General features: G+C 37.2%; 1 protein-coding gene across 1 annotated transcript in view; it reads right to left on the bottom strand.

Moving 5' to 3' along the window:
- The window catches only part of sestd1 (SEC14 and spectrin domains 1), a 48,423-nt gene that overhangs the window by 24,943 nt on the left and 2,354 nt on the right, over positions 1 to 21,126 (bottom strand). Inside the window, exons 3-7 of the mRNA XM_067444428.1 lie at positions 17,021 to 17,106; positions 13,637 to 13,745; positions 11,828 to 11,918; positions 9,862 to 9,975; positions 334 to 447 (exon numbers count right to left, since the gene is read on the bottom strand). Of these exons, the coding sequence (XP_067300529.1) occupies positions 334 to 447; positions 9,862 to 9,975; positions 11,828 to 11,918; positions 13,637 to 13,745; positions 17,021 to 17,075 (483 nt within the window). The 5' untranslated portion in view covers positions 17,076 to 17,106. The remainder of the gene's footprint in view (positions 1 to 333; positions 448 to 9,861; positions 9,976 to 11,827; positions 11,919 to 13,636; positions 13,746 to 17,020; positions 17,107 to 21,126) is intronic.

Raw genomic sequence — 21,126 nt, forward strand, 5'->3', positions numbered from 1 at the left:
TGCAATGCTACCGAAATTGGTACAGAGAACCGTGAAATTGTGAAACTGGTATTGGTACTAACTACTAGAATTTTGCTTTCGTGCAAAACCTATAAAGAAGTGTGGAATCAGAGCTGAGTCACTTCATTGAAACAGACAGTTTGATTACCAGAAACTAACTGATTCACAAATTAACTGAAGTAGTTTAATGACACTGCCTATTAAAAACTCCACAAAAGAATGCTAAAATGATCCCACAATATTTACAATGTTGCTTAGTTTTATATGGCCAGCAAAATCATGTGAATATACATTACTGTATATTCTATCGATAGAGAAAGTAATAGTTCTCACCAGTCGTTTGTTGACCCAGTCCAAATGATCGTAAACCAGACTCCCGCCAAATTCATCTGTAAGTTGGCATGGCTCGATGTAGCGTGTGAGTTTATTGGCAGACACTAGAATAACCTGAAACACAGAAAATGTACCTTAGGTATGACCAAGGACCAAATCATTTTAATTATCTGTGCTGTGAATGTAAAAAAGACAAGAAAATAAAACCAATTTTTTTTTTTTTTACAAACAACTATTTGTTGTAACAGAGGGGAAAGAGCCCCATTTACAAATGTTACCAATTAAACAGGCATCTGTGTGTGCAACGTAGCATAACCTGAAATCGTGTAAGACCTTCTGCAGCAGTCAAATGTCATGCAAGGTTAAAATCCATGAATAATTTATTTGATATTTGAAGGCATATAGGACAAACTCTGCAGGTGAAAAAGCCCTTCTGCTGGGTCACAATCACAAACAGTCACATAATGTCAGTCCCACTCATTACCCAAAACTCTTTTTTATATAAGAACACCAGTAATAAGAATTATGATTATTAGCCATTATAAATAAATTCTGTATAATGACGAATAAGTTATTTATGCCCAAGCAACGCAAAAACTATTCTGTAACATTACACACACATTGATTTATGGTATACTTTACATGTAAATGTTTATCATGCTCCCCTCCTCACTGCAGTTTGGGGTGTCGACAGGAAGAGAGACAGCACAGCTGTCTTTACAAAAATGTTCAGCTGAGTCAACACACAGAAGAGAGGGACAAGGCCTCGCTGCAAACAGAGCTCTAGCCCAGTGACACCAAAGAGGAGATGAGGCAAAATATTTGGAATTTATAATATATGGGGTACATTACTCACAGGATGTCAGAGTCGTGTTTGACTCTGCTGTATGACTGTCTGACTGGGACAATTTGAGAGGGAAAAAAGCCTCAATGAGCCACAGTATGGTTTGTTTCAAAAACTCACTAATGGTGTTCTTGCATCTAAAAAGCCTTGTTTTGGGCAGTACAGTTTCTGTGACAGATTCTAAAATGCAGCTTAAGCATGAAAGCTTTTGAACTGGATTTCTTTATCTCCTACTGTCATGACATCATTGCAAATTTTGAAATGGAAGGCATGAAGAGAGAGAAGGGGAAAAAAACAACAACTTAATAACAAACCCAACCCCTTCCTTAGAAGCTTTAAAAGGAATAGTTCACTCAAAATAAAATATGGTCACATCTCATATCATTCAAAATATGCATGCTTTTTTAAGAGATAAATAAAAGAAAAAAAGAGCCAGAGAAGCAGCATGAAAAATAATCAATGTTACTTATGAAATATCTATTTGGCTGTTCAGACTGCAGGCAAATCAGATTTGTTCTAAAATCAGATCTGTCTGCACTATTCATTTATTAAGTGATCAAATTAGAGTTTTGTTTCCAGACATAACCAACCTCTGAATGGGTTGCTTTGGTAACAACGTAGGCAAACATACGTGATAACGATTTCAAAACAGATGCACAAAAATAACAAAAAAAAAAATCTCTCTCTCCAAAAATGTCAAATGCGATCTAAAAATGACAAAATCTTTAGCCATACCAATTGAAAATCACGTGAATACTTCTGGCATTTCAGTCATCGCCGTGTCACGTCACGTGAAATCTGATTTGAACATGTAGAACGTCTAGACGGACGCATCTGTAAAAATCCTGATCGGAATTGCATTTCAAACCATCTCCATAAACATTATTTGAATCAGATTTAAATGTATTTTTGCTGCCTAGATGAAAAATAGCATCTATGAACATGGCATCTAAAACTAAACCTATGTAAGCGATAATGTATATCCAGCTGAACAACCTCGACATGGCGATCAGGACTCGCATTATCCTGCTCATTACATAGCTATTTGCCACATAAATAAATAATTAGACAGATATTTGACATGAGCGCCAAGTTCAAACTTGATTGACATGTAAGGAATACGGTACAGTCATACCACTTATTACAAAACATTTTGCCACATAAATAATTATGGTGATAAAAGATATTGATTTGAGATTAAACTGCTTCCTTTCCACTTCATGTCGGGGTCCTGATCACCCTGTCAAAGTTTAGTCTGTGATAACGCCTGGCTTGCTGTACATTATCCCTTACATAACATACTGCTGGATGGCACGTTTGACCAATCAGAATCAAGTATTCCACAGAGCCGTGTCCCAATCGCTTATAATCTTCTCCTACACTGCAGCTCTCCAATCTAATTCATGTTTCTGTTCTCATTGACACCACTGATTCTAGCATATATTGTAACCGGACAGTTTGGAGAACACAAAGCTATCGTATGATTCAGAAGCCTGACATCTGTGGTCACTATAAACCATGATGTATGCCAAAAAACAAAACATACATACGTTTATAATGACGTGGGCATATCAATGACAGGATTTTAATTTCAGGGTGGAAAACTCTTTTTTAAAAACCATCTGCTCACCAAACTTTTAATCTGAAGTCTATTTAATCAAAGTAATGTGCGCTCTTTGAAATCCTCCAGTGACCCTGAACGCAGGCCTGGTGCTGAAGCAGGACCGAGCGTATCAGCTTGGAATGGTGCCAGCTGTGCCCTCATATCTGCAAGGTTAGCTGGAGGAGATTAAACACTGGGCCTGCTAAAGCTCTCTGATCAATACAGTCCACCCAAAGCAGCTTGCATTCTGGTTACCTGCCAAGCATTTCAATTAAAGATTGTATTGTTTTAGGTGCAAGAGACAGATTTTTTATTTGTAAATTACTGAATAAAAAGAGTATCAAAAATAATTTATATACATTTTTACATTTGCAAAGGGACACATTTTCTGGACTGAAGCAAGCAATGGACTGAAACGTTCAAGTTGGTCTATTTTTGTATAATGCACGCTTCTCGTAGCCTAGAAATCTAGACGCACCTTAGCGGCAGCAAATTTAATTTGCCCGCAAGTGTAGTCTAGAAACTCTCAATACACGTCTGAGCTGTATTCCTCAGAATCTGGACGGGCCAATCACATCGTGTATAGAGTCGGCGGGTGGGGGCCATAATGACGACGGCCGAGTTGCGTTTGCGTGCTTCTAGTAAACACAGAAACTGGCGAACGGCGGCGGTCTTTCGAATTAGCTTTGACCGCGATCCTGGAAGACTTGGAGTTAAGCTTTTCTCCGAGATAAGAACAAAGAACGGCACTGAAGTCATTCTTAAACAGGGAAGATGTGTTCTGAGTTTAGCCGACCGGATACGGTGAATGTTTAATCTATCAGCGAGCTCTGTTTCACCTTCGTTGCTCTGGTTGGTGTAGCGCTATCCTGTCGCTTGCAGAGGGAGTTTGAAAGACAGCCGGTTATCCCGCCCCTCGGATTGAGCCCTGTCAATGGTGAGTTTCCAGACCAAACATCTTGATGTGGGTCTGGCTTGTCAGGATATGCTTCTCGTGTACAGTTCAAAAGTTAAACAGTGAAATGTTCAACAGTCAATGGCTAAATATCACACAGTTTATGGACCTGGCCCTGTAAAGGGATCAAGATTTGGCTAGTTAGCATGGCCCATGCACTTATGCAAGCAACAAATGAAATACTAAGAGATAACTTATTCCAAGTATTCTAGATCTCTTTAATATCAGTATATTACCATCAACTCTGTTCAGAAGGAAAGCGAATCTCATCATCAGCATCTTATGTACAGTTGAAGCCCATTAGGAAAGAAAAATCAGCAATAATAAGCATAACAAATGAGCAGTGCTATAACAGACGGCCCAATAGACCCTAAGTGGCAGTGAAAGAGGATTCACTTATTTAATAAGGCCTCCGGGTCTTTTCCTTCCCATATGCTCACTTTTGCCTGGCCAGGCATCAGTGATGAAGAGGTCCTTGGGAAGAATGATTAATGCAGAGCGACGGTCCTCGTGCACCTCAGCGATCGGCTGCAGATACAAAACCCCCATTCAAGTATGGATCTTCAAGTAGGTCAAGAGTATGGTAATGATTGTTTTCACTAGTCTCCGTGTTCAAGCCTCCACACTTCCTAATGCTGATACACTGACCTCCATTCAGCCAAAACTGTGCCATCTGGTAGTTGTAGGCAGCTAGAGGGCCCTGCTGGCCCAGATCACAGCATAAACAACACAATGACCCCAACAAACATACACATACAGAGGTTTCTATTTAGGATACAGTGGTTCGACTGTCCTTCTAAACACGTCATTCGGCTCTTGGCTGGATCCATGTGATAGTTGCCATGCAACATGGCGTTATTGGTTAATGCCCAGAGAGAGCAAGAAGCAAGACATCCAGACAAATGAGCATGTGGTTCGAGGCCAGGCTTCATCAGCACACATACTGTGCACATCAGCACGATCATGTTACGGTTACATTCACATATAGCCCCATTTCCTGCTCCTAAAGTGAATGCCGGAGGACTGTCCATTCAATGCAAACACAGCCACCTGCCAAATTCACCCATTTTCTTCATGGCCCAATTACAAGGAAACACTGCAACCGGCTCTAATTTATGATATAAGAGGAGAGATAATGAAATGGAGAGATTCATAAAAGTGAAGGATCTAATCCAACCCATTTGGAACATTCTTTTGTATAGCAATTTAAATACTTACTTCATGCTTGACCAATATTAATAAGACAACAATTATTCCAGAATTCATATTATTCTTAAATAAACCATATACAAAAAAACATTTGTAATCACAGATTCTACAATTGAATTTAGGCATTCTAATATTATAATTCAAAGTTTGAAATTTTTCATTCACGCTAAGGATTGTGTTTAACGGTCGGCCAATAGTGAATTCACTGATAACGATAACTAGGTTAGACCACATTTTCCGATAACCAATTAATAAGCTGATAGTTTTAAATTTGAATGCTGAATGAAAACCACCATAACACTCCCAAGTAAAATAGAGCAGAACTTTGCATAAAAGTGACCAGCTGGATATTAGATGGTAACAATCATTACATTAAACATTTGGTTTGGACTTGAGTGCATTTTTGTTACATTGTTTTAACCGCTTGAGGTTCTACTAATGTTAGTGTCCTCTCCGCCTTGTCGCCAAACAACTGCTGTTCTTTCTCCACTAAAAAAGCATCTAGTCAATAATTACTTTATAATCATATTAAAACACATACTACATATTAGGGATGTGACGGTGAGAATTTTCCCAGCAGTAAATCGGCGTGTAAAAACACCAGTGCTTTTAAATCGTTAACTCAAAAATGTAATGTCGACAGACGCGCGGGCATTCATAGCAGCGCAGGCCGCTTGATTTTTATAATAATAAAATTATTTTTTTCAGTTAGAGAACAGACACTACAATTAAAAACTGAATGTGTCTCCTCAATACATTGTGAGCCAAACGAGAGTCAAAGCATAAACGCAGCAGGGGACAGATCTTATTCATCACGATAGCAGGGAGCTGACAATAAAAATAGAAGCCTCAATCTACAACTGGTATGGTTTTTTAAAATGAACATGTCTAAGTGATGTGGGGTAGGTCTAGAGCACAGCCTCTTGACAGTTAGACTCACAGCAGAAAAAACCTTCTCAAGCCTTGTTTATCATACTTTAGTCTGCCTCCGATGACATGCGCAAAATTCTTACTTTTGGTTAACGGTTAAACGGTCAATATGAGCATCCCTATTGGGTATGAATCCAAAATATTGTCAAATATTCGCTTTCATTTCACTTTGACACCAAATCTTATGCCATCGTCTTGTCAGTCAGCTCCTCATTTCATGATAAATAAAAATTTGACTGCTGCTGGGCTGTGCTTTCTTCTCTCTTTTCATGTCTTCAGTCAACAGATCTGAAAAAGTTGTGCAATGGACTACTCCGAGCAAGGTAAAGCAGGAGAACATGGGCGATTGCAGCATGATTGCAAATGTGATATTGCTTTTATAAAAAAGCAATAAATAAATAAACCTTCCATGACTGTACAATACAGTCTGATTTTGCTTCATTTTAGATCTAAACAAAGTCCTAAAAAGAAATGTAAGTGCACAGCTCTGCTTTAACGGAGGTCTACATAGGCCAAGTAAAAATATTGAACGCAAAGAAAAACAAAATTCATGATGCTAGTTTCCCAAAATGATTCATTCAAAGAAGCCCAGATGTGTACTATGTCCTTTAAAGCTCTAAAACAGCCCTGAAAACCTTATTTCACTCACAGCACAGCTTTGTGTGTCCTGACAAATGAATGAGAAATGAAGAAATTGCATTAGTTTTAATAACAAATGCTGAAGCCCCAGTCCATTGTCAATTAGAATGCACAACTTTTGTATACAGGTTTCATTATTCACCACAAATGCGGAAAAATTACCTACTTACACGCATGGCATCCTTTGGGTGTCCCTAATAAAATACACTGTCATGTGTGATTGTATTATGAGCAGCTATACCAAGAGTAAAATGATGATGCTGTATGATGTATATGTGGTCTGATGTAAGGAAAACACTTGCAGTGGAACCTTTCTAAACAGTCCATTTATTTTGAACACAATAAAAGCTGTTGACTAAATCTTTATTTATTTTTTTACTACTGAAGGACTGGATATTGTCTACATCATTGTCTGCTGTGTATAAAAATATTTCATGTCCTTGCGTTCATGATCAAACGTACCGCTGAATCAGTGTCCTTATTTGCACAAATATATTTCATTTGGAGATGTGAATCACGTGAAGACGTGATAAAATGTGTACGCATACAATACATGGAGCTGGTTCATGTTTGGAGCAGGAGAGTATTTGAAATATATGTATACAAAATTGAAACATGAAACAAAATTAAGAATTTCTGTATAGTTTTTATTCATTTTTATTTCTGTTTTAGTTTGGTACATCAGGTTAATGCAACTAAATAACAGGTTAATTTTAACTAAATTAAAAAAATTTTTTTTTAATATTTTAGCTAACATTTTGTTTTAAGTAAAGCGATTTTTTAATGGTTTTTAGTTGGCTATAATAACACTGATGCAAATAAAATCTACACATTTAATAATATGCGTCAAATAAATGTTCTTAGTCTTTCCTTTCTGTGACAGGGCATCCCAGACAGAAGCTCCAATAGTTTACCTTAAATTAAATGGAAATAATAACATTTAATATCCACATTAAGCAGTATTACGATTTATGTTTTTATCATTCCCAAAATATTAGATGCCTTAAATGCTAATTTAGACGCTTGTTATGATCTTACATTTAAGAAAACTGATCCGCAGGGCTCCAAAATACATTTTACAGTTTGCACAAATCTATTTTAAATCACAAATGCAAGTGAAATGGTTTCTCTGTCGAGCCCCGTGTGTGACTGTGCAAAAGCTGACTAACTGAAGACGTTACTGTAGCTATAGCCATTAGACATGGTACTTTTTTGAAAATGAATTCCAGCACAGCTTTAAATGTCCCTTCACAATAGATAATGTATTACAATTAACTATATTACAATGTTAGAAATCCAAGCATTTATAAAAACTAAGTGTGATAAAAAACGTTACCATGTCGCTTTTACAACATTTCATATCTCTCAGTTCTAGCCAAAAAGCCAAGCCAATGTTAATTCTTGTTTTATTACAAGCTCTGTTGTGTTCTCTTTTCATAAGCAGACGCTCCTCTGTTTGGTGTTTTTTTTAAATGGGTGATTCCCCAGAGGTTCAAGATTTAGCATGCTGCTCCGTGTCAAACTTTCTGGCTCGTTTATGCCACTCCCACACTATACACACGGCAAAGTAGTCTTTTTTTTAAGGAACCATTTCCTGTAAAGCTGCTTTGAACCATATGTATTGATTGTACATATACAAATAAAACTGACTCAACCTTGTCACACATTTGCAGTACTAACACAAACCAATCAGACCACAAGATGCCACCCAATATGCCCCAGCAACCAATAAGGGTGTCAAAATGAAAAATTTCTTAGATACAGTGCCTTGCGAAAGTATTCGGACCCCTTAAACTTTGCAACCTTTTGCCATATTTCAGGCTTCAAATATAATGATATGAAACTGTAATTTTGTGAAGAATCAACAACAAGTGGGACACAATCATGAAGTGGAACGAAATTTATTGGATATTTCAAACTTTTTTAACAAATCAAAAACTGAAAAATTGGGAGTGCAAAATTATTCGCCCCCTTTACTTTCAGTGCAGCAAACTCTCTCCAGAAGTTCAGTGAGGATCTCTGAATGATCCAATGTTGACCTAAATGACTAATGACGATAAATAGAATCCACCTGTGTGTAATCAAGTCTCCGTATAAATGCACCTGCACTGTGATAGTCTCAGAGGTCCGTTTAAAGCGCAGAGAGCATCATGAAGAATTTCATTCCACTTCATGATTGTGTCCCACTTGTTGTTGATTCTTCACAAAAAATTAAAATTTTATATCTTTATGTTTGAAGCCTAAAATGTGGCAAAAGGTTGCAAAGTTCAAGGGGGCCGAATACTTTCGCAAGTCACTGTACATCGTGATGCAGGCGTGGATGTTTCGGTATCGTTTCGGTAAGAGACCATAACTGGTTATAATGTACTGATTATTTTCTGTTGTCATTTGTCCAGCACGTATATTTTCGGGGTAGCATACAATGGCAGAGGGAGGCGAGACGTGAGTGAGAGTAATTAAAAATCTCCAACTACTACTAAAAGTCGACATCTGGGCACATTTCGGTTCTTAAGAACAACCTCCATGACCTGGAGAACACACATGCTGTGTGTAAATCAAAGCTATCTGATTTATCAAAAGGATTTCTGTGTTTTATTGATCATCAGAAAAATTCAAAATAAAAGACCGCAATACGAGCGAGCACGGCCACAGCACTGGTAAGATCATTCAGTTTCTTTACTTTTAATGAAGATGATTACATGTTGAGTACCTATGACTTTACTTTCAGTTTAATTTGTGGTAGTTTGTACATTGGCTTAATGAAGAGATACTCGTCTGTGGCGGTGCGTGCTGCATAGCGCCATCATATCTGGCTATAACGTCATATTACACGCTCTCATACGTTTATTTATTTTTTACGTATGTGGTTTCAACAACCAGATGCATTTAGACTTTATTTTTGACTGTAAGGCGGCCCAAACCACTTCTTAAAGTGGATTTTATTATTTCCTTTTGTGTATTTGTTCTAAATGTTCCTGTTGTCTTCTGTGCCCTGACTTGAGTATTATTTGATGTTTGATTTTCTTTGAGCAGGTAAAATTAAAGGTTCAATTCATATCTTACTGCTTATATTTATTGACAAAATTGTATACATGAGGATGCGGTACATTGTCAATGCATCGTGAAATCAAACTGAACCGAAGACATGATAATCGTAATAGAACCGTGAGACGAGTGTAGGTTCACACCCCTAGCAGCCAATTACAAACTAAAAGACAAATACTACATTTTTCATGTTTAATCATTGCTGTCACATCCAAGTACTCGTGCCCATCCCTAATGTCAAATATAGTTATGTCAAAATGTAGCTCTTTATCAAATAAAACAAAAGATCTCTAGTACACTTACCTCAAAGCCAAGCCTGTCTTTCTCTTTCCAGAAGCAGAAATGGGTCACTTTTTTGTCCCAAAACTCATCAGGTTTCACCACACACACAAGAGAGACCTCAGCTGGGATCACATTCTAGAGGAAAAACATCAGAGTTCACAATCCAGCTGTTGAAGTCATCCAAAAACATGAAACATTTACAAACAAGATCACTCTTGTTATTGATGAATAGCAATGGACCAATCATTAATGAACAGATATAAAGGGGTCCGAGGTCACAGAAAACATTCAGTACACTTAATCACCAAATCAACCATTTCAAATCGTCTGGATCAATGTTATTGTACCTACTGGTCTGAAAGATTCAGATTTCCTGTCATACATCCTAAGGCTCTCAAATTGAGAAAAGGCTGAGAGATATAAGTACCTGATTCTATTTTTAAATCCTATCTTTAAAGCTGTTAAAATCAAGTTATCTGCACACTGCAAATGTACAACACTCACTCATAACTAAAAACTGCAGGTCATCCAGAGGACATGTCAAGCAAATAACAGGAAGAGCCTTCACCATCTCCTCCAGCAACAGACTGTGCCAAATAACTAATCTACAAGGTACAACCACTTTGATATGCTCTATACTCTATACCATTTTAATTTATAATAACAGTCCGTATGCTTCATCAGATGTAATCAGGTATTGGTTTCTTAAACATTTTTGTTCTTCATAATTATCAGCACTAAATTCAAAAGCATCGTACAAATGTGAAATACAATAAAACGATTCACCCCAAGCCTGAATCTAAAACTATTTTTATGCTGCCTTTAAGCTGCTTTTTCCTTCAAGGAATCTAGTTCTCAATTTCTCTTACTTACAAACACAACGGCATGTCATTGCCCGAAGCACAGAAGACAAAATATTTATAAGGAAACAAAATTGCGAGTGCAAAAATGCAAGTGATTGCATTTTTGCCTCAGCAATAGAGGCCTTTACCAAATGTTTGGGGTTTGGCAATATTTTATGCTTTTAAAAGAAGCCTCTTTTCCACACCAAGGCCGTAAAATAAAACTGTGAAACACAGTACAGTTATACATACATACAGTAAAACTGAAATATTACAACTAAAAAAAAATTATATTCCAATATATATATTATTGTGATGGCAAAGCTTTTTTTTTTTTTTTGGTGCCTACGTCTTTTTGTAACCATCCCTTTGTAGCATCACTAATTTCACATAACAAATGTCCACGTTGGAAGTTTAGCTTCATGTGGCATTCTATTTGAATAAACTTGTAATCTTAGGAGTTAGAAATTCTGACTTGGATACAGTATAAAGGAGACTAATCAGAAATGGCAAAGCTCAATACAAGGAAATCCCATCTTTTAATTAAAAGAGCCGAGTGTCTTAGCTGGTACAGCCTGAAAAAGTGTCTTAGCACAATATTGGTGAAATGCATTATGCCAAATTGTTATTGCCTAGAAAATGGCTATCCAGAGATTGCCAAGATGGCCACAGAGTGAATGGACTTGCATTTTTGGACTTTGATTTAATGCAGAATAAGTTGTAATGCACGAGCAAAAAGTAGCAGCCTGAGTTTAAAGCAACAATTCCATGCTGTGTCCCATAAACAGGGGAAAATAACAGGGCAGAACAAGCATCCATTCAGTTCAAAGTGAATAATTTCCAACAATACGCTCTACAAAACCAGGGAAGGCCGCCAACACATAAGCAGCATGGGTTTCTGATAATAGCACTGAATCTTATTATTTACAGGTATTTCTTAAGAAGTGATCTGTATTAGAGGGGAGTTAAGCACTCATTAAATAATCACCACAAATATTAATGGGTTCATTAGTGAAAAAGTAAGTACCAGATGTCAAAGAAACAAGAGCAGACATATGTTTCACATAATGTTTCCTTCGTTGCTTTCTGCCAATCTGAACAAAATCCAAAAGTGGGCAAATAAAACAAAATTCCTGCAATCCTACCTGCAACATCAGAACAACAGTCTTCACTATATTCCACTGAGACTTCCTGCCATCGACGATAACGGTGAAACCTCGAGCTTTGCACTTCTCGCTGCAGATACAACAGAAAAAAAAAGATATTTATTTGGTTGCATAACACAAATGATAGGCCAATACGTGTTGTCAGTACAGATACAATGAATCAATTACAGCGACTCCACCGTGGCTGTGTTGTTAAACTGACTAATTTGTTTGTTTTGTGGTGGCATTTTAAAATGAATAAACTGAGTTTGTGTGAGCTGCAATGACTCACATATTCCAAGAAACATGTATTCAATCATACAATTACTATTTTGGTTTGTTAAAAAAAAACATTTTGGGCCTGAATAACATTTCTTTTCATTCTTTGGGGAAAAAGAACAGCCAACTCACCCTGTAAAATGCCTCTAAAAATGTCAGCAGAAAAGTAATTTGGAGAAGGTCACTTTTAAAGCTTTGAAAAATAAGAGACTACAGAACAAGCGATAGTCTTACTGCCAGCGGTTATGTGAGGCATGACTATCAGACTTTAACTTTAGTCAAAACTTCTGCAGCTCAGAGTGTGGTAAACTCATTCATATAGACTCAGATTAAAGCAACAAAAACAACAACAAAAAACACATTAAAGACTGGCTGTTACCTTGATTTTTACCATGGCGCATAGGTGTACTTAGGCACAAACACACACCTAAACCCTTTTTTCATGGTAAAAATTAGGAATGCAAAGTATATATACTGTATATACCATTTGTGGTATTGACCGATATTAGTGATGCATTTTATTTACTAGTAAAATTAAATAAGGGATATTTCAATATGCATGCCCATTTATCCTATTTTTAATATAATGTTCACTTCACATTGCATCTTTAAAAACAATAATTTAATAACACTTCAATTCAATAATGTTGAATTCACTTGGCAACACTTTAATATGGGGAACACATTCACAATTAACTATACAACCTTTCTTCACACTCCTAATTAACTGCTTAATATTAATAGTTAGTAAGGTTGTTTTGTAGCGCTTAAGTTTAGGTAAAGGGTAGGATTAAGGGATGTAGAATAAGGCCATGCAAAATAAGACATTAATATGGGCTTATAGGTATTAATAAACCAAATAAGCCAATATCCTAGTAATATGCATGCTAAAAAGTAACTAGAATGAATAGTAATATTGGTACATCCCTAGTTAAAAAGAATATTTAATGCATAGAGTCATTCACAATCTGCAGTGACAAAAGAATCTGAACTAAATTTTTGAGTCATGGAGTGCCTTATTTTATCAGAATGCAGCAAAAGCAATATGATAAGACACCAATGTTCAATAAATAACAAATCCTAATAACGGAATGGAATACAAATGATTCTGTCAAGTAATGTAGTTTCCGACTGTCAAGCAACAGTGAATGATACAAACTGTGCAGTTTTATCTAGTGTTTTGAACATGGCTCATCCAATCAGAATCATATCTATCCATTTAATAATTTATTTGTTTAACCTTTATACTGTAACAGCCAACAAAAATGGACAAACTAACATAAACAACATTTTTCCAGAGCCTTGGAGGCTAAAAGAACATCAAAAGTCTGGAGAAATCAATAATTGTACTTTCAAATTTTAGTCTACCACAGTCTGACCATGAATTACAGCAACTTTCTGTTCCATGTGCGAATACTGTAACAGTGTGCATCCATTTCTGCTCTCAACACTTTATGATGTGCTTGATGTACTGCTTTTGAAACAGTGACACATTAACTTCAAGAGAAGTTTGCAAAGCTGTGTTTTTACCTAGGAATACTCAGTAGATAGTCCAGAGTGGCGCTGAGCTCCTCCATGCTGGTTTGCTCGGTACATAATGGGATGGTCAGGATCAAACCACTACGTCTGTCCTTGCCTCCTGAAAAACCAAATGGGCAGAGTCAGGAAATATGCAGAAAATCCAGCAGCACAGAGTGAAATATGATGTAGGAATGGAAAAACAGTGTAAGATTGTGAGTCTTCAAGGGAAAGTCAGACAAAAACAGTACTGAGGTTATACAAAAAGCCTTTTAGTGGAGCAGAGCCTCGTGACATTGCAAACTGTAATTAATTCACAGACTATTGCATGGGAACGTGCACCATTTCAAGGACACCAAGCAATCAAATGTTTCAGTAATTTCTTTCCAAGAAGCTTTCATTATCCAATTTTTGTGCAAAGACCTTGGTATAATATATTGTTGAGGCACAGCACATTTCCACAAAATAATGATAGATAGATATATAATCAATTAATCTGTAAAAACCTCAGTGTATGACCCCATTTTGGAAAATGAAAGAGCCATCCAGCAGACTGTCAGAAGCAGGAGGCAAAATAATATGTGGACTCAAGGATGGCCTCTTAAAAGTTAAAGGATATATGAGTGAAAGTAATTATTCATACGTGGCATTGCTAGCAAAGATGTGGCCTAAGGAATAGTACATTCTGAGCCGTAATGCTTATTCAAGTAACAAGAGTTATGGTGTGTTCACACTTGTAGTTTGTATATGTTACATATATGTTCACAACCTGATTGGTCGGCTTTTATTACATATATTTTGCGACGGAACTAATTGGCTAAATGTGCTCAATGTATGCGCGTAACCTACAAATGATGGAATTGACCAGTTGAGAATTGAAGAGATTATAAAATGTTTAAAGGAGTCAAAACAGCAGCAGGAATCCCTTCGTCACACAAACATCTGCTGCAAAGAGACGCAGTGTTGATGCCTGTACTGAACTGTGATGGGCATTTATGATTATGAAAATAAAATCCAAGTACAGCTCTGGAAAAAAAATTAAAAGACCACTGGAATTTTTTTCTTAAATCAGCATCTCTACAAGTATGGACCCATTCCATTCCAATGTCTGTTGAATTCCAGCACAGGCACACCTCATTAGGTGATTAGGTGATCAACTGAACCAAATCTTATTTAATAAGGAAAAGTATAAAAAAAAACACTTCTGTGGTCATCACTAGCTGGAGTGATGACCACACTGGATGGCAAAAACAGTGCTATTAGTACCTCAAAAGTAACTGGAATCAAAAAATAGCCGTTGACCATGCCAAAAAAGTTGAAAAGGAAAGTTTTGAGAGTGGAAAAGAAGGGTTCAATTCTGGCTTTACTGGCAGAGGGATACAGAGAGCGTCGGGGGGTTGCTTCCATCCTTAAAATTTCAAAGACAGCGGTTCATAAGAACAAGGTCAAGCAGCAGACATTGGGGACAACAAAGCTACAGACCGGCAGAGGGCGAAAACAACTCTCCACTGACCGGTATGACCACCAACTCATTCGAATGTCACTCAACAACCGTAGGATGACATCAAGTGATCTACAAAAAGAATGGCAAAAGGCAGCTAGGGTGAAGTGCATGGCGAGGACAGTTCGAAACAGGCTTCTAGGGGTAGGGCTGAAGTCGTGCAAAGGAAAAAAAAAAACCTTCATCAATGAGAAGCAAAGAAGAGCCAGGCTGAGGTTTGCAAGAGATCATAAGGATTGGACTGTAGAAGACTGGAGTGAGGTCATCTCTGATGGGTCCAATTTTCAGCTTTGTCCAACACCTGGTCATCTAATGGTTAGACGGAGGCCACATTGCATTTTGTAGGCCTGGAGAGTCTTGTGCAGCCACATTGTCTTGCACCTACTGTGAAATTTGGTGGAGGATCAATGATGATCTAGGGGTGCTTCAGCAAGGCTGGAATCGGGCAGATTTGTCTTTGTGAAGGACGCATAAATCAAACCATGTACAAGGTTATCCTGGAAGAAAACTTGCTTCCTTCTGCTCTGACAATGTTCCCCAACTCTGAGGACTGTTTTTCCAGCAGGACAATGCTCCATGCCACACAGCCAGGTCAATCAAGTTGTGGATGGAGGACCACCAGATCAAGAAAGACCCTGTTATGGCCAGCCCAATCTCCTGACCTGAACCCCATTGAAAACCGCTGGAATGTGATCTAAAGGAAGATGGATGGTCACAAGGCATCAAACAAATCCGAGCTGCACCAGGAGTGGCATAAAGTCACCCAACATCAATGTGAAAGACTGGTGGAGAGCATGCCAACACACGAAAGCTGTGATTCAAAATCAGGGTTATTCCACCAAATATTGATTTCTGAACTCTTCCTAAGTTAAAACATTAGTATTGTGCTTTTTAAAAATGAATATTATTTTATTTCCATTATTCAAGGTTTGACGACAATGCATCTTTTTGTTATTTTGACCAGTTGTTGCTTTCATCAAATAAATGCTCTAAATTACAATATTTTTATTTGGAATTTGAAAAAAAAATGTTGTCAGTAGTTTATAGAATAAAACAAATGTTCATTTTAGCCAAACACATACCGATAAATAGTAAAACAAGAGAAACTGATACTTTTGCAGTGGTCTCTTACTTTTTTTCCAGAGCTGTATTTGTGAGCATTCTGTCCTTTTTAGGGTCACATCTGTTTTTGTTTCATTTAAATGTCTTTGGTCCATGTTGGGTTCATATTTCAGTTGAACAGCACCAGAGATGGGTCTAGGCCCGCTTTTTTGGTGAGCACCAGGGTTTAGATGGCAACGTACACATTCAAAATGAACTGTACTAATTTCGCACCAGTGTTTGTTTTAATCGAACCAAACACGCCAAGAGCACACCCTTAGAGTCCAGCTTACATCAAGTAGCAGTGAATAACTAATCAAATAAAAATACTCATTATTTGCAAATAATACAACAAAATGCCTTGCTAACACTAAAGAAAATTTGAAAAGCAGAAACCTAATATATCATTCTAAAAGACTATTCTGGTTCTTTTAAGCAGAAAGTAATAAGAGATCATATAATAATCTCTGACTACATTATAGAGATAAAGATGATGCTGCCTGAGACAAAATCTTTCACAAAGAAAACAAGAAAGCGAGTGAAGGGTTTCAAATAATCACTTGGCATTGTCCGTTTTATTGGATAGCAGCTTATTTCTGGCTCAGTGCTATAGTCACATCTAATCATGAAACATGAGTATAGAATACATGTATTCACATCACATCCTAGGGAGGAGAGAAGCCTGCAGCAAATGCATTTATGTAATATTGTGATACACAACTAGACAAGCTACTCAAAATGATTTGAAAACTTTCATTAAATTAATTCAAATCTATAACTGTATTAGTCTTTACCTGACAGAAAGGCCAGCTTCTTCTTCAGCACAGGCAGCATGATGGAGGCCTCCATCCTGGAACAAGTCTATTGTCTATTTACACAGCTGCAAAAGGTTTGAACAACCTATTAGATAACACATTAAAAATGTATTTGATTCATATGTGATATCTAGGGCTAAAACAAATGACTATGAAATGCATTTTTATGATTATAGCCTCAAATGTCCAATAGCCATAAAATTAACTGAAGGTGCCCAAGAATGAAAAATTGAATTAACCATGGCATGGTTGAATAGCAAGAGTTCAGTACATAGACATCACAAACATTGAGTCTCAAACACCATTATTTCCTCCTTCATATGTAAATGTTCTTCGTGAAAAACACCACAGAAAAACAATTTTCAGGCGAACGCCAACTGAGCCACAATCATTGGGGATTAGAGCTGCAACTAACAATTATTTTTTCTGTCGACTAATCTAACGATTATTTTTTTGCTTAGTCGACTAATCTAACGATTGTTTTTATTAAAATAAATAATTAATCTAATGTTCTTTTTTGTAATTAGCTCATGAATCCTTTGGATAACTTTACAAAAAAAATATAAGTACAACTTCTAATATAATATTTCAACCTTTATTCATTTTCAATCAATGTGGTTGAAGTTTTTACAGTATAAAATAATAAAGAGGCAAAGAAAATTATTTTACCATGGTAAATATGAGTTTGTGATAGCGTTTATAATTAAACCACAGTAGCCATACATTTACAGTTGTCTGAGACGTCATGAAATGTTCTTTAGCATCACAAACCATAAAATGTAGTCAGGGTTCTGCTATGGTTTAACATGGTTTCCAGAGATCTGGAGCTGATTCGGGGTAGCTCGGTGGTTTGTGACTGTTGTCTCGCGGCGCGTTGTCTTTTAAGGGGCCGTTCACATATCACGACTTTTGCACGCTCAAGTTCATTATTTCCAATGTAGGCGTGCGATAAGCGCTCTCATAATGAAAGCGACACTTTTCCAGGCGCGTCCGCACCGCATCGAGTTAAAAACATCTCAACTTTTCAGAATGCCGCAAGCACAAGAATATCCGACCTGAACCAGGAAGTTAGTCACCAGATCACACGGAAACCAGTTAAACCGTAACACCGGAGAGCGCCGAGATGTTTTCTCTGAGGTGCTCGCGCATCGCAGTTGTGCTGCCGTGGTACACCATATCGGTTTTGCAAAGGGAACAAGGGGCCATTTTATTTGTCCTGTGTTTAAAGTATTCCCATACTTTTGATAACAGTGGTCTCTGTTTTTGTGATAGAATGCAACTTTCTCCATTCCCTGTGTGCCATTATGCGAGATGTAAACAAACAGTGTGATGTCGTTGCAGCACTACTGGGGATCATTAAAATGTACGCCCCCAACATTTGTATACGGCAGCGTATGCGTCACGTGAGGATAGCGAAAATGGCAGATCATGGAAATAGATGTTATGTTCCAGGCTGTGCAGGGGACATGGGGACTTTTCATAGACTTCCCACTGAATAAAACTGTCAACAGGCATGTTTATCTACAACCGGATACCGCAACAATTTAATTAAAAGTTGTTCGTTTGCTCGGCCCATTTCACCACGGACAGTTTTTCTAACCTGAGCAATAGCAGGCTTCACTTAGCGTCTGCTACTGGAGAAGCAGCAATTCAAACTATATCCCCGCGAGCAGTAAGTGTAGCGATTTTATCCACTTATTGACTGTCTAAACAATTTCTGATTAAACTGGAAGTTTCTTAGTGAGACGACATAAACGATAATATCCCGTTTTGTCTAGATCCAACGCAAGATACTAGTACAGTAACAATAGGAAACTCCAAGTAGTATACATCAGTATGACAAATGTCAAAGTTAATATTATTTCCTGCCAGTGTTGTCATACAAATCTACAAAATACAACCGTATAATTTAGCCTATAGGCTATTTTCATCAACAACACATAACTCAGGAGCTAACTATGTTAGGAGCTTACAGATCACTCACTCGACACTCACTTGGCAGCGTCAATTTAAAAAAAAAAAAAAAAAAACTATAGGCTACTGTACTGTACAAACATATTTGTGCGCTGACGTTTCCCAGTTCGCTGTTTAAAGTTTGTGATTCAAAGTGAAGAAGCTATCATTGTAAAATCATACAGTGATGCATTACAGTGATTAAAATGTTTTTAAAATGCTAAAAACAAATTTGTGACGGCTGACGATACGAGTTAACGTATCAAGTTAATGTTAAATGCTAGTTCACATGTAGGCTAGCATATATTTACATGTAAATAAGTCACATAACCTATATGTAGATATCAGAGAACAATTTAAAAGGTCCCGTTCTTCGCGATTCCATCTTTCAAACTTTAGTTAGTGTGTAATGTTGCCATTAGAGTACAAATAATACCTGTAAAATTATAAAACTCAAAGTTCAATGCCAAGCGAGATATTTTATATAACAGAAGTTCCCTTTCAAAGCCTACAGCGAACGGCCGGTTTGGACTACAGCAGGAAGTGCAGGGATGTAATGACGTCACTAGAACCGTTTGTTGACTAACCCTCCGCCCACAAGAACACGCAAAATAGGGGGCGTGGTCTTGTTGCTCTCCCACGTGGAGAAGAGCGCGCATTCAGCGCTTGCATCTCCCCGTTATGGTAAGAGGCGGGACCTTTCCGGGCAAAGTGTGCTAAGCTGCTGTCCAATCACAACACAGGAAGCGCTGGCCCAATCAGAACTCGTTACGTATTTCTGAAGGAGGGACTTCATAGAACAAGGAAATCAAGGCTGTTTTTAGGACAGAGGAAACAGCGCTGTACAGATAAGTAAATTGTGTGAAAAATACTGTGTTTTTTTCACACGGGAAACATGAACTCATGTTATATTGCACACTGTAAACATAATCAAAGCTTTGAAAACACGCGAAGAATGGGACCTTTAAAAATATTGTTTCAACTCATTCTAGGGCACCTTTAAACTACATCTGTGCCTATGACATCTGTGCATACTTCAACAGAATTAAGAAATACTTCAGGTATAGAAAGCAGTTCTTGGAGATATTTTAAATGAATCAGTCATTTATAGGAAATAAGTTAAAAGGACAGTTCACCCAAAATAACCATAAATTACTAAAATAAAAGACTTTCGTTCATCTTTGGAACACAAATGAAATCTAAGAGCTTTTTGTCCCTTCAAAGATAGCTATGTAACTACCACTTTGACACTTCAAAAGTTCATAAAGAGAGAGGAAAACTAATTCTTATGAATTGAGCAGTTTAGTCAAAATGTTCTGAAGAGACATGGCTGCTTTATATGAATATAAATGTAGGATTTTATTCAAAAATAAATTGATCAGCGAACATAAACAGAGGCTGAACCGAACCTGCTTGACTTGCAAGAACAAACCTCTTGTGGGAAGCTCAAATGTGCTGCGTAACACGAGAATGTAACACATTTGTTCTCACACGTCAAGCGAACATGCTTGTGCTTCCGTTTTCCACAACTGATTTGTAAGTTGATGAATGTTTATGTGAATAAAAACCTAAATTCAATCTGTTCATCATATAAAGCGAATGCATCTCTTCAGAAACTTTGGACTAAACTGCTTAATTCAATGGATTCGTTTTATGATCTTCTTATGAACTTTTTTGTGTCAAAGTGGTAGCTGCATGGACAGAAAGCTCTCAGATTTCATCAAAAAGATCCTCATTTGTGTTCCAAAGATGAACAAAAATCTTAAGGGTTTGGAACGACATGAGGGTGAGTATTTAATGACAGAATATTAATTTCAGGGTGAACTCTCTCTTTAAGGAATGGTTTACCCAAAGACAGTGAACTCTGCTGTCAAGCTCCAAAAATAAGAAAAAAACAACCTAGGTTGAAGTCATTTTGTCACAGAATGTCAAACCTGCTGAGGTCATCATTTAATCACCCTTAAGTTTTTTCAAACCTGTGTGAGTTTCTTCTGTGGAACACAAGAGATGATATTTTGAAGAATGTTGGAAACCACCGTTTTTTTCTTCCCAAAAAAATGGAAATCAACGGTAACCAAAACTGAGACATTTCTCAAAATATATTCTATGATGTTCTACAGAAGAAAGAAAGT

Source organism: Pseudorasbora parva, chromosome 5 (assembly GCF_024679245.1).
Source record: "Pseudorasbora parva isolate DD20220531a chromosome 5, ASM2467924v1, whole genome shotgun sequence".
Classification (NCBI taxonomy): domain Eukaryota; kingdom Metazoa; phylum Chordata; class Actinopteri; order Cypriniformes; family Gobionidae; genus Pseudorasbora; species Pseudorasbora parva.